Here is an 11,483-nt window from a genome sequence, read left to right as displayed (position 1 = left end):
TTTATATATAAATATATTTATTTCAATTGGCTATAATATAATTCATACAATAAGAGCATATTTATAATTTTTCTCAAAATTATATATATAATTTTATACAATAAGATAAGTCTTTAAAAAAATTTAAAGGAAGATGAAACTTAAATTTAAAGGGGGATAAAAATGATTCTTTAAATATTTATAAATGCTTTGTATGTAATTTTTAAAATGGCCTGCATATATGTTATGCTAAGTCAAATTTGAGATATTAATTGACATTTATTTAAAAGCCGATAAAAATGCGTATAATCTCGATTTTAAGTTTGAAAAATCGATTGAACAAATACATATATATATATGTATATGTAGTAAAACGTATGTCATGTGCTTCTCTCCCTTATTGATCAACTGTCATGTCCGCATCTACTTTTTCAGCAAAATTTGTTATACAATAAATTAGGCGCGAAAACGCATTTCACTCACTCTACAAAGCGGATAGGTGTGAAGAATTTTTACAACATCATCCTTTCTAACTTCAGTCATTATATTGTTATTTTATATTTATATAAAGCGAATCGCACCCTTGATGATGCTTATACGAGTACTCCGCACAATGGAATGGTTGCGATATCTCAGGCGCAAGTCAGTGAGTCATATCATATGATATGGGAGAACAGATTGTGTTGATTATAAGTAAAGAGAAAACTTCATATTAAAATTTGATGAAAATATTCCTTACCTTTTTCGCTATATGAAAATTTTGACCATTATTTTTAGCTTTAGTGTATGTATGAATTGTAATACAGAAAGTGTTCACTTATAGAATTGCAAAAATGTTTTAATGAGTTATATATGTGCCTCGAAAGTAATGAAAAGGTTATATACAGTATCTTTGATTATAATGACACGCATATTATGACACATTAAAATATTTATTATAATACTGAGAATTTTTTGATGCGTTTTATGTTTAATGTTGTTGAATGACCTTACAGAAAATAAAATTTATTATAGATAGAGAATATTAATAACTTCTGAGCCTATCTTTCTTAAATTTTTTTTTTTTTATATATAAAGAAAAAGTAATTTTTTATAACATCAGTTTTTTTATATATAAATTGTGTTTACAGAAAATATTTGTGTAAGAGTCAAATTATACAAGAAGTCAAATTTGGACAAAAATGGCATCACGATTTAGTGGAGCATTGCAGATTACAAATCTGGATGACTTTATCACTCCATCACAGGTATATATTAATACTTGATGTCATTCTTTGGGTTATTCATGATCACATTATGCTCTGATTTAAGTTATGTTTCATTGTTACAGGAATGCATTAAACCTATAGAAATGCAATCAAACAAAAGCAAAACAGGTGCAAAAATAAAAATACAATCTGACAATTTGGTGCATAATGAAGTAAATGTTCTTAACATTCATTTATTTATACTGAAAAAAAATTAATAACATAAAATTTTTTTATTAAAATATCCTTTATTATATAGATTAGACAGCCTGAAAAATTGCAAAAAGTGGAGATCACACTCGCAGATTGTTTAGCATGCAGTGGTTGCATTACATCTGCTGAGAGTGTGTTAGTTACTCAACAAAGTCGAGAAGAACTGCTCAGAGTATTTCAGGAGAAAATAACTCAACAAGTGAGTAACAAATATGTATCATAATATGTAAATGTAAAATCAGGATTAAAGATAAGTTTTTTTAAAAAATATAAATATAATTTATTATTATGAAACCTTAAGAATATTTACAATTTTGTCTTTAATAGTAAGATATATAACATAACATTATAGGCTATATATTTTATTTATTGTATTTTTTAATCATGATATCTTTTGTATTTATACAGAATATAGGAAGTACAGATCTTAAATATATAGTAGTGAGCCTATCAGTACAACCTGTATTGTCATTGGCCCAGCGTTACGAACTTACACCTGAGCAAACACTCTGTAAATTGGCAGGTTTCTTCTATAAATTGGGAGCCGATGCAGTATTAGATATGACTGTGGCTGATGATTTTGTTTTATTAGAAGCTGCAAAAGAATTCGTCGAGCGTTATAAAGCTAATAAGGAGGGCATAAGAAATCAATTACCAATGCTATCCTCTTCTTGTCCAGGTGAAACAAATGCTTTAATGAAAATACATGTTGGTCATTCTTGAAACTTGTAAAATTTTATTTTCTGTGACAGGCTGGGTATGTTATGCAGAGAAAACTCATGGAAATTTTATATTGCCATATATAAGTGTCACAAAATCACCTCAACAAATCATGGGATCTTTAGTAAAATACCACTTAGCCGAAAATATGGGTCTTTCACCAGAACGAATATACCATGTAACTGTAATGCCTTGTTATGACAAAAAATTGGAAGCTTCCAGAGAAGACTTTTATAATCAGCAAAAAAATACAAGAGACGTAGATTGCGTCATAACATCAAGTATGTACATATCAATATCAATATACATTATATATATATATAGTTTACATTATTTTTCAGTTGAACTGGAACAAATGCTTAGTGAAGACGGTTTAGTATTGAACGAAATACACGAAGGTGAAATCAAACAACCATTTGGTTCTTATAACAAAGAAATCGAAAACAAATTATGGGGTCACAGCGGATCGGGATCAGGTGGTTACGCGGATTTTATTTTTCGTTATGCAGCGAAGAATCTTTTTGATGAGGAGGATGTCGTGGTAGATTTTAAAAATCTTAGAAATCCCGATTACCAAGAAGCAGAGCTGAAGAGGAATGATCAGGTGTTATTAAAGTTTGCTATTATTAATGGATTCAGGAATATACAAAACATAGTTCAGAAGATGAAAAGAGGCAAATGTATTTACGACTATGTGGAAATTATGGCATGCCCATGTGGTAACTATCGCTTTATTTAAAACAATTCGTTAAAGTTGTGTGTGCTAAATAATTTTGTTAAATATGTTAATGTCATTATTATTGTTAGGTTGCTTAAATGGTGGAGCACAAATAAGACCTGAAGGAAATGTCCAACCCCGAGAACTTGCATCGATATTAGAAAATGCTTATCATAAACTTCCGTTAAGCAAACCCGACAAAAACAAAGTAGTGCAGAATTTGTATAAAACTTGGCTGGGAGGAGAACATACAGACAAAGTTAGCGCAAATTTTAGTACGCAGTATCATGAAATAGAAAAGATGAATACAGCGCTTGCAATAAAATGGTAACATAGTAACAATAGTATCATATGCGACTACGTTTTGTATAATATGTATATGTATTTTGTATAATTAGTTTACATTAGCTAAGATTGACTTATTTTCGCGACTGTACAATAACAAAAGTAAATTAATTATCGCTAATCAATTATTATCTGCTTTTAAAATCATAATCATTTAATCATTTAAAATCATCTTCGTTTAAATATACCAACATATATCCATATTCACAATAAAAATAAATTTTATGCTCTTATAAAAATATAAACAATAAATTCTACTTATATATATAATAAATCATATTAATAAAACAAATTACAAGACTATCCATTGTGCAAGAGTTGTATGATTGTGCCTAAAATCTATCATAATAATTTTATATTATAAGTATTTATTTACACAAGCAATAAAATAACAGATATGATTATCACAATAAATAATATCACGATACGTATACATATAAATACCTTCTCACAATTCATGTGAATAGCTGTCGTTTAAATATGAATTATTCTCTTATACATATTACCTTTTAATAAAGCAACATTTTTCATTTTTAATAAATACTAAACGCTACATATCTTACATGTTATTTTTTAAATTGCATTGTTTCACATAAAATGTGTTATGTAAATTGTACATGAAATATATCATGTGATATACACAATGTGATACATTCGCATAAATGACTTTCTTAAGAAAAATAAATAAATAAAAAAAAATTGTATTTATATTATGTGGAATGGAAATATTACTGTGAAACACTTTCAGTAAAACACTCATTAGACATAATTTTCCTTATTTGCTTCATTTTTCTTTCTCTTTTTTTTCATAATTCTGAGTCTTTGCAACAACTAGCCACCTTTTTACTTAAGATTGTAACAATGAATAAATAAACATTTAAGTGGAGCATAATGGCTCCAATTATCTAGAATTTTTATTATCTAGAAATTCTTCATTTTCATTCATCTCTTTGGACTCTGACTTTTTCAAATCTAAATCTGGATATCCATCCTCGATATATCTAATGGAATCATGATCCATGTTATTGTCATCTTTGTTTTCACATGTGTCTATTAACCATCCTTGATTGCTATCAATTTCTGTAGAAACAACAAGGAATAGTTCCTTTTCCTTGCTATCTATCTGGTCCTTTAGATATATGAGTAAATCGTTGTCCTGAAAAATAAAAAAGAATATATATATATATATAGTTAATATTATACAATACAAAAATATATTTGTCTTGATAAAATTAATTATTTTTTATTGACCTTTCCTATTAATTGTGGTGAGTCCAATTTTGAATCAAGATTATAAAAGGCACCATGAATCTTTTTTAGAGCAATCCAATGACGTCGTTTCAAAGGAAGTAACACAAAACCTAATTTATATTCAGTTGGAACATTAAGTATAAAACCTTCAATGTTATCTAAACACAAACATTTAGGGTCCCTATAAAATAAAAATTCTTGAATGTTCATAATTATAATAATATATATAACCATATTTCCTAATACAAAAATACAGACCTACGTTTGTCAAACCATACAGCTTCGCGTCCTCTTCTTTGAAGAGCAGCCATAATAACATTAATATCATAGTTGCCAAGTCCTAGTAATGACTTATGAGGATTAATCCATACATCAGGACTTAAACTGTAACAAATTTGATCCAATTCCTGTTTACTAAAGCCACGCTCTTGAAACAAATTATTTAGTGCGTGTAATGCACATAGCTCCTTCACCTATAATTTAATTTGTAATCTCATTGAAATTAATACGTATGTAAAGTATATATATATACAAATCAATTTAAAAAATGAAACATTTATTTCATTATCTCTATTAACATTCTGTGCTTTTTGTTGTATTATATCTTTTATGCAACATAAATATATAACAATATAATCTATAAAAAAATATACAATGACATTATCAAAACTTACTTGTCGCTCATGGTATATGGATCCAGTCATATCAGTCGCTGTGCTTACAACCATTGTTACTACATAATTTTTTCCGTCCTCTGTAATGTGTGTTGATATTTTTTTTTGCGTAGAAACTTTTCGAAAAATTTAATAACCAATAAATGACATCGGCGAGTTGTTTGGCTGGAATCTTAATAACTCACGATCACTCTGTTAATATGATCAACGATTTCATGTGTGCAAAAACATGATAAATATCATTCGGATTCGGAAAAGCGCATATAATAATTGTGAGAGAACAGTAACACAATGAATTTTGTATTAAAAATCTTGACTGATATGATACCAGAGCATAGATGTGTGCAGAATCTCTCTTTATCTATCTGTCTCTTGATATTGGTCCATAGTCTCTAGTCATGAAAGAGCTCGACAGAAAAGTGCGAAAATATTCTGAATAGAAACCCACAAGAGAGTCGACTTTTTAACATCTTACTGATTAAGCTACTCGTATATAGTACATGGAGGCGACCAAATATGGCGTCATAATAAATACCTTCTAATGAGAACGCCTTGACGGCAATTTGTGATTGGTTCTGCCATTTTTTATTCGCCCTAGTTTTTTTTATTTACCAATCAGGACGAAGATTTCTTTTTCGTGATTGGTCAATTAAATGTTTTATATATTTTCTTCTCTTTCGTAGAATTTTGATAAAAAATGGGGAATTGTCTGTTATGATGCGACTCTTATGAAAGAGTCTCTCTCGGTGTCGATAACTTGAAGAACAGCGTAAAAAGAAAACTAATAGTTACTCGCAGAACGCATAGAATCTCGTGAGTTGTAAGCCGTTCGATGAGCGTGAATGTTTCCTGAGTTTTATTACCGAAACTGATAACTGATCGCCAGGATGGAGTCTGTGCATTCTGACGAAGAGGAGCTTCGCAAGAAAGATATTAAAGAACGAGATAGCTTTGCTAACCGTCTTAAAGCCAAAGATGAAAGCAAAACACGCAAAATTGCCATGCCTAGTGGTTCTGGAGCCGGTAAGTTACAAAGAGAATATTTCATTTTGGTATATGTTTAGAGTAACCCGCTCTACTTATATTTTGATAAAAATACACTTAATTGATGCAGTATGCAGCTTTCCAAACCTTCAGAAGTGGCATCTTTAATGCTTAATAATTCTTCTTACACTATTGAGCGATGACTTTTACTTTTCAAATCTTTGTTTTTATGCAAAAAGGCATCGATTGAGTATATTTTTATCAGAATTTAAGTAGAGTTTGTCATTCTAAATATTTACCCTCATGTCTTCGCCTTCAATCATAACTAATACAACTATATTTGAGAGAGAGAGAGAGAGAGAGAGAGAATACGGTTGATATTATACTCATTACAACATTATATATTAATTAATATTATATTACAATGAAAAATTTTCCTAAATTCTTCATTTTGAAATTTATGTTTTCTGTTCTTGTAGCTGAAGCAGCTAAGAGGCTCAAAATTATGGAGATTGATGCAAAAGAGAAGCTGGTACCAAAATTGAGAGTTGAGTCTCGTAGAAAATATTTGGAAAAACGTAAAGAGGACAAAGTTGCAGAATTAGAGGCTGACATTCTTGATGATGAATATTTATTTGACGAAGAAATGTAATTTTATACTGAGATATAACTTTTTCATATAATTAACTTAAAAAACATAGTTATCTAATAATGTACTTGTTTAATAGTTTAACAGAAAGGGAAAAGCACGAAAGAGCTCGAAAAAAGCAATTATTGTATTTGGCAAAAGAACATGAAAAGGCAAGGGAGCTTGAGCGTATCCAGCGTTATCATATGCCTCTTGAGAAAGGTAAAATGGAACCAGAACCTGATATTGACAAAGAGCCACCACAGTCGGAACAAAGCAAATGGGAATCGGACCAGATATCATCAGCTGTTTTTCGTTTTGGTGCTAAAGATAGAAAAGGTATATATTGTTAAGCATTAAAAACAAGTGAGATTATTTGTGTATTATTTTCTTTTAACTTAAATAATCTTATAATTCTGTTTTGTAGCTCAACAAGAATATAGTCTCCTCATGGAGGATGATATGATAGAATTTGTTCAAGTGTTACATATGCCAGGGCATGATAGGGAGAAAAAACGCGAGGAAAGTCCACCTGCACATGTTAAAAGCTTACAAACGATACAAGAAACAAAGAAGAGTCTACCCATTTATCCTTTTAGAAAGGATTTGATACAAGCTATCAAGGATCATCAGGTAAATAAGTAGATATCAGAACGCATTGCAGGTAATAAACAATATTATAGAATACAAGAGGCGTTACGTTTTTGAATATCAGGTTTTGATAATAGAAGGTGAAACAGGATCAGGGAAAACCACACAGATTCCACAGTATTTGTACGAATCTGGATTTGCAGAGGATGGTAAAATTATTGGATGCACACAGGTATATATTGTTAAGCATTAAAAACAAGTGAGATTATTTGTATATTATTTTCTTTTAACGTATCACTTCTTTTATCTTAGCCACGGCGCGTAGCAGCGATGTCAGTGGCTGCAAGAGTAGCCCACGAAATGGCTGTTAAACTGGGCAATGAAGTTGGCTATGCTATTCGTTTCGAAGATTGTACGTCGCATCGCACCTGTATCAAGTATATGACTGATGGTACATTACACCGCGAGTTCCTCAGTGAACCTGATCTAGCATCGTATAGGTATATATTTATGAACATTATTAATAGAATCGAAAATAAGAATTATTAAGACAAAAACATAATAAAGTTAAATGAAAAAAACAAAAGAAAAGAAAAAAGAGAAGATAAGAGTAAATAAGAAAAATGAAAATTAATTGTGAATAATTTTTAACAAATTAGAATTGAATCAATATTACTCAGAAACGCTTTGAAACGCTTTCTTAATATATTGATAAATTATTATGATAATTATTTTTTTGCATTTTTAGCGTAATGATAATTGATGAAGCACACGAACGGACTTTACATACCGATATATTATTTGGATTAGTGAAAGACATTGCGAGATTTCGTCCCGATTTAAAACTGTTAATATCATCGGCTACATTGGATGTTACAAAGTTTAGTGAATTTTTCGATGATGCACCTATATTCAGAATACCAGGACGCCGTTTTCCCGTCGATATTTACTATACAAAGGCACCAGAATCAGATTATATTGAGGCGTGTGTAGTTTCCATTCTTCAAATTCACACCACACAACCACCGGGTGATATATTGGTGTTTTTAACTGGTAAGCATCAGCATGTCTAAAATGTTGTGAAATAGTAAAAAATATATTTTTGTACATAGGACAAGAGGAAATCGAGACGTGCCAGGAAATATTACAGGAAAGAATGAGAAGACTGGGTAGCAAGTTGGCAGAACTACTAATTTTACCTGTCTATGCAAATTTACCAAGCGACATGCAAATCAAGATATTTCAACCAACTCCACCTGGTGCGAGAAAGGTAATATATTTTTCTTGAGAAACTATACAATATTTTTTTTAATTATATACATATAAAATTTTAACTTTTATTTTTAAGGTGGTGTTAGCAACTAATATAGCAGAAACTTCGTTGACCATAGACAACATAGTGTATGTGATAGATCCTGGCTATGCAAAGCAAAACAATTTCAATCCACGCACCGGTATGGAGAGCTTAATAATCGTTCCGATCAGTAAAGCGTCTGCGAGTCAGGTAATATTTCTCTTGAAAAAAGTTTACAACGGTTTTTTTCTTCTTTTTTCAATTATATACATGAAATTTCAATGAGAACGGAAAATAAAATTTTAGAGAGCGGGACGTGCTGGTAGAGTAGCGCCTGGCAAGTGCTTCCGCCTCTACACAGCTTGGGCCTACCAACATGAACTTGAAGAAAGCACTGTGCCCGAAATTCAAAGAATTAATCTCGGTAAGAATTAACAAGAATATACAATGTTACATTATTGACTTATAAAAATGTCATATTTTCATATTCTTTAAATTTAATTGGTCAAAATATTTTATTTATGTTTGTATTAGGTAATGCAGTACTCACTCTGAAAGCTCTCGGGATCGATGATCTGATGCATTTTGATTTCTTGGATCCCCCGCCACCTGAAACATTGATCTTGGCATTGGAGCAACTCTATGCGTTGGGGGCGCTCAATCATCGCGGAGAACTAACAAAACTCGGACGTAGAATGGCTGAGTTTCCGCTGGACCCAATGATGGCAAAGATGCTATTAGCTAGTGAAAAATACCGTTGCTCAGAAGAGATAGCGACTATTGCAGCCATGCTCTCGGTAAATGGTGCTATTTTTTATAGGCCAAAGGACAAAATTATACACGCAGATGCTGCGCGCAAAAATTTTTATGTACTCGGCGGTGATCATTTAACACTTCTCAATGTGTATAATCAATGGGCACAGAGTGATTTCAGTACACATTGGTGTTACGAAAATTTCATACAACACAGGTATGTTAATTGATGATTAGTAGCAATGATATTAATAAAGTATCATAAAATAATTTTATGATTTGTTTTCTAGATCTATGAAACGAGCAAGAGACGTTAGAGAACAGCTGGTGGCTTTAATGCAACGTGTAGAGATGGAATTAGTCTCAGGAATCACAGAAACAATTAATATTAGAAAAGTATGTATATATATATATATATATGTGTGTGTATATATTATAACAAATTGATATTATTTTGTTTTGCAAAATATAATAGAAATATTTTTGCTTAGGCTATTACAGCTGGTTATTTTTACCATGTGGCACGGTTATCAAAGGGAGGTCATTATAAGACTGCAAAGCATAATCAAACAGTCGCAATACATCCAAACAGCTCTTTATTCCAGGAGCTTCCACGCTGGCTTCTTTATCATGAACTTGTCTTTACTACCAAGGAATTTATGCGTCAGGTATATGTAAAAATATAACTAGCTTATCTAAATTCAAATCTGTTTATAAATTTAGAAGTAGTTATGTTGTTAATATTAAAAAATATATATGTTAAATAGGTGACAGAAATTGAAAGCAAATGGCTATTGGAAGTGGCGCCTCATTATTATAAGCCTAAAGAGATAGAAGATTCAACGAACAAGAAGATGCCTAAAGTTACGGGCAGGGCACGACCAGATGGTACAAATTAAGTATAATTCCGTACTATTACCTCAACTGTGATATTAAATTACATTTTGTACACATAAAAAGCAATACCATCATGTATTGGATTCAATTGTCAAGTGTTTATTCTGCAACAAGGTTGGTTTTGTTTCACACACACATACTTTGTAAAACTTTTTATATGAGAATTAAAATATATGAAGAAAGCTGTGATAGAAACACACATCTCTGAAAAGCCTAACATTAACGTTTTTACATAAATCAAATAGTTAATTTTATTGTAATCTATTAAAGACAGCAAAAATTAGTAAGCACTTTTTGACCAATAAAAATCAATCAAAAGTAGCATTTATAAACGTAAAGAGCTCGAAAAAATTTTGATAAATATATATTTGATATCGACGATTTCATGAGATATACAGGCAGTTGGATTATATATTAATTTATATTATTTATATATTAGTAAATCATAATATGTACGCGCTTTCTATTCACAATTTGCAACAAACGTGCCCACTAAAAATTTTTTAACGATTGAATTAATATTAATGTAATTATGCAGATTAATATATTATTTTTCTTTTTTTATAGGACAAGTCGAAATATTAACGAACTCTAAAATATTGCAGATTCTTACTCTATTCTGGAGTTATTTTTTCCTTCTTTCTTGGATTTATATTCCATTAAGGATACAGTACTACAATTTGAGTTAGGTTTCATTTTAGAGAGAAAATCTTTTTCTATAAAATAAAAAAAAAAATTTCTCTTACACTATTCTCTTACTATATAGGCTACATTCCGATATTCACTGCCAGTGCTGAAAATCTATTTATATATGCGCACTATAGATTTTCAGTACTGGTAGTGAATATTGGAACACAGCCATAATTGTACATAACCATATAAACAATAAATTAAAATAAACGAGCAAAAAATATATGTTACATTTTTATTTTGCAAATATGCCATTAGAATCTGGAAAAAGAAGAAATAATTGAAGAGTGTAATCTGCAGAATGTTCAGAAATAATATAAATATTAAAATATGCCATATAATTTCATTTTAATTATTTGAACTTTATCGAAAGAGATAACATTTTTTTCTATTTCAAACCATTTCTTTCAGTCCTTATCAATCTTAATTTTTATTCTAATGGCATATGTGCAAATTAAGTGTTATTGTATAATCTATTTTTCATTGACTTTCATATGGT

The 11,483-nt window shown here is 30.2% G+C and overlaps 4 protein-coding genes and 1 long non-coding RNA gene across 11 annotated transcripts in view; 2 read left to right on the top strand and 3 right to left on the bottom strand.

Annotated features, from left to right (window-relative positions):
* LOC115238765 (dynein light chain 4, axonemal-like) overlaps positions 1 to 526 on the bottom strand; it is a 4,069-nt gene extending 3,543 nt beyond the window's left edge. The window contains exon 1 of the mRNA XM_029812826.1: positions 463 to 526. Coding sequence (XP_029668686.1) covers positions 463 to 522 — 60 coding nt within the window. The 5' untranslated portion in view covers positions 523 to 526. The remainder of the gene's footprint in view (positions 1 to 462) is intronic.
* Positions 1 to 3,520, top strand: part of LOC115238760 (probable cytosolic Fe-S cluster assembly factor CPIJ010948) — a 5,493-nt gene extending 1,973 nt beyond the window's left edge. The window contains exons 1-8 of one of the 5 annotated variants that reach the window (XM_029812812.1): positions 507 to 625; positions 1,110 to 1,226; positions 1,310 to 1,399; positions 1,486 to 1,638; positions 1,848 to 2,118; positions 2,192 to 2,440; positions 2,501 to 2,878; positions 2,967 to 3,520. In XM_029812812.1, coding sequence (XP_029668672.1) covers positions 1,161 to 1,226; positions 1,310 to 1,399; positions 1,486 to 1,638; positions 1,848 to 2,118; positions 2,192 to 2,440; positions 2,501 to 2,878; positions 2,967 to 3,208 — 1,449 coding nt within the window. In that variant the 5' untranslated portion in view covers positions 507 to 625; positions 1,110 to 1,160 and the 3' untranslated portion in view covers positions 3,209 to 3,520. Of the gene's footprint in view, positions 1 to 506; positions 764 to 836; positions 856 to 1,109; positions 1,227 to 1,309; positions 1,400 to 1,485; positions 1,639 to 1,847; positions 2,119 to 2,191; positions 2,441 to 2,500; positions 2,879 to 2,966 lie in introns of those variants that run through there. The other 4 variants (XM_029812815.1, XM_029812811.1, XM_029812814.1 and 1 more) reach the window with 4 other exon arrangements.
* Positions 3,521 to 3,573: 53 nt separating this feature from the next.
* LOC115238763 (josephin-2) lies at positions 3,574 to 5,636 on the bottom strand. Its single transcript, XM_029812823.1, has 4 exons — positions 5,148 to 5,636; positions 4,732 to 4,946; positions 4,474 to 4,654; positions 3,574 to 4,378 (listed from the first exon to the last, which is right to left on the bottom strand). The coding sequence occupies exons 1-4, from the start codon at positions 5,199 to 5,201 to the stop codon at positions 4,124 to 4,126; spliced, it is 705 nt and encodes a 234-aa protein (XP_029668683.1). The 5' UTR covers positions 5,202 to 5,636; the 3' UTR covers positions 3,574 to 4,123.
* Positions 5,637 to 5,855: 219 nt separating this feature from the next.
* On the top strand, positions 5,856 to 11,011 carry LOC115238759 (pre-mRNA-splicing factor ATP-dependent RNA helicase DHX16). Of its 3 annotated transcripts, none has more exons than XR_003884540.1 (15): positions 6,035 to 6,170; positions 6,611 to 6,779; positions 6,860 to 7,098; positions 7,187 to 7,392; positions 7,475 to 7,582; positions 7,663 to 7,850; positions 8,099 to 8,403; positions 8,463 to 8,620; positions 8,699 to 8,854; positions 8,951 to 9,068; positions 9,179 to 9,614; positions 9,688 to 9,793; positions 9,889 to 10,065; positions 10,165 to 10,408; positions 10,900 to 11,011. XR_003884540.1 is itself a non-coding variant. In XM_029812810.1 (14 exons), the coding sequence occupies exons 1-14, from the start codon at positions 6,035 to 6,037 to the stop codon at positions 10,294 to 10,296; spliced, it is 2,634 nt and encodes an 877-aa protein (XP_029668670.1). In that variant the 5' UTR covers positions 5,856 to 6,034; the 3' UTR covers positions 10,297 to 10,489. The 3 variants fall into 3 exon arrangements, 1 of the variants encoding a protein (XP_029668670.1); XR_003884539.1 differs by having other exon boundaries at positions 10,862 to 10,997; XM_029812810.1 differs by lacking the exon at positions 10,900 to 11,011 and having other exon boundaries at positions 5,856 to 6,170; positions 10,165 to 10,489.
* LOC115238766 lies at positions 8,610 to 11,033 on the bottom strand. The gene is made up of 3 exons (XR_003884542.1): positions 10,908 to 11,033; positions 9,195 to 9,385; positions 8,610 to 9,038 (listed from the first exon to the last, which is right to left on the bottom strand). It is a non-coding gene; the product is annotated as an uncharacterized LOC115238766 (long non-coding RNA).
* Between the last annotated feature and the right edge of the window lie 450 nt (positions 11,034 to 11,483).

Source organism: Formica exsecta, unplaced genomic scaffold (assembly GCF_003651465.1).
Source record: "Formica exsecta isolate Colony F162 unplaced genomic scaffold, ASM365146v1 scaffold359, whole genome shotgun sequence".
NCBI lineage: Eukaryota > Metazoa > Arthropoda > Insecta > Hymenoptera > Formicidae > Formica > Formica exsecta.
This window is presented reverse-complemented; position numbering and strand designations above follow the sequence as displayed.

What these genes read in the sequence shown, in the direction of transcription:
- LOC115238763 (XM_029812823.1), bottom strand. Translation starts at nt 5,201, where the DNA reads ATGGTTGTAAGCACAGCGACTGATATGACTGGATCCATATACCATGAG. An exon ending in CCATATACCATGAGCGACAA is followed by an intron (nt 4,947 to 5,147) that starts GTAAGTTTTGAT and finishes ATTAAATTATAG; the next exon opens with GTGAAGGAGCTATGTGCATT. An exon ending in GTATGGTTTGACAAACGTAG is followed by an intron (nt 4,655 to 4,731) that starts GTCTGTATTTTT and finishes TTTATTTTATAG; the next exon opens with GGACCCTAAATGTTTGTGTT.
- LOC115238759 (XM_029812810.1), top strand. Translation starts at nt 6,035, where the DNA reads ATGGAGTCTGTGCATTCTGACGAAGAGGAGCTTCGCAAGAAAGATATT. An exon ending in GTAAAGCGTCTGCGAGTCAG is followed by an intron (nt 8,855 to 8,950) that starts GTAATATTTCTC and finishes ATAAAATTTTAG; the next exon opens with AGAGCGGGACGTGCTGGTAG. An exon ending in CCAAGGAATTTATGCGTCAG is followed by an intron (nt 10,066 to 10,164) that starts GTATATGTAAAA and finishes TATGTTAAATAG; the next exon opens with GTGACAGAAATTGAAAGCAA.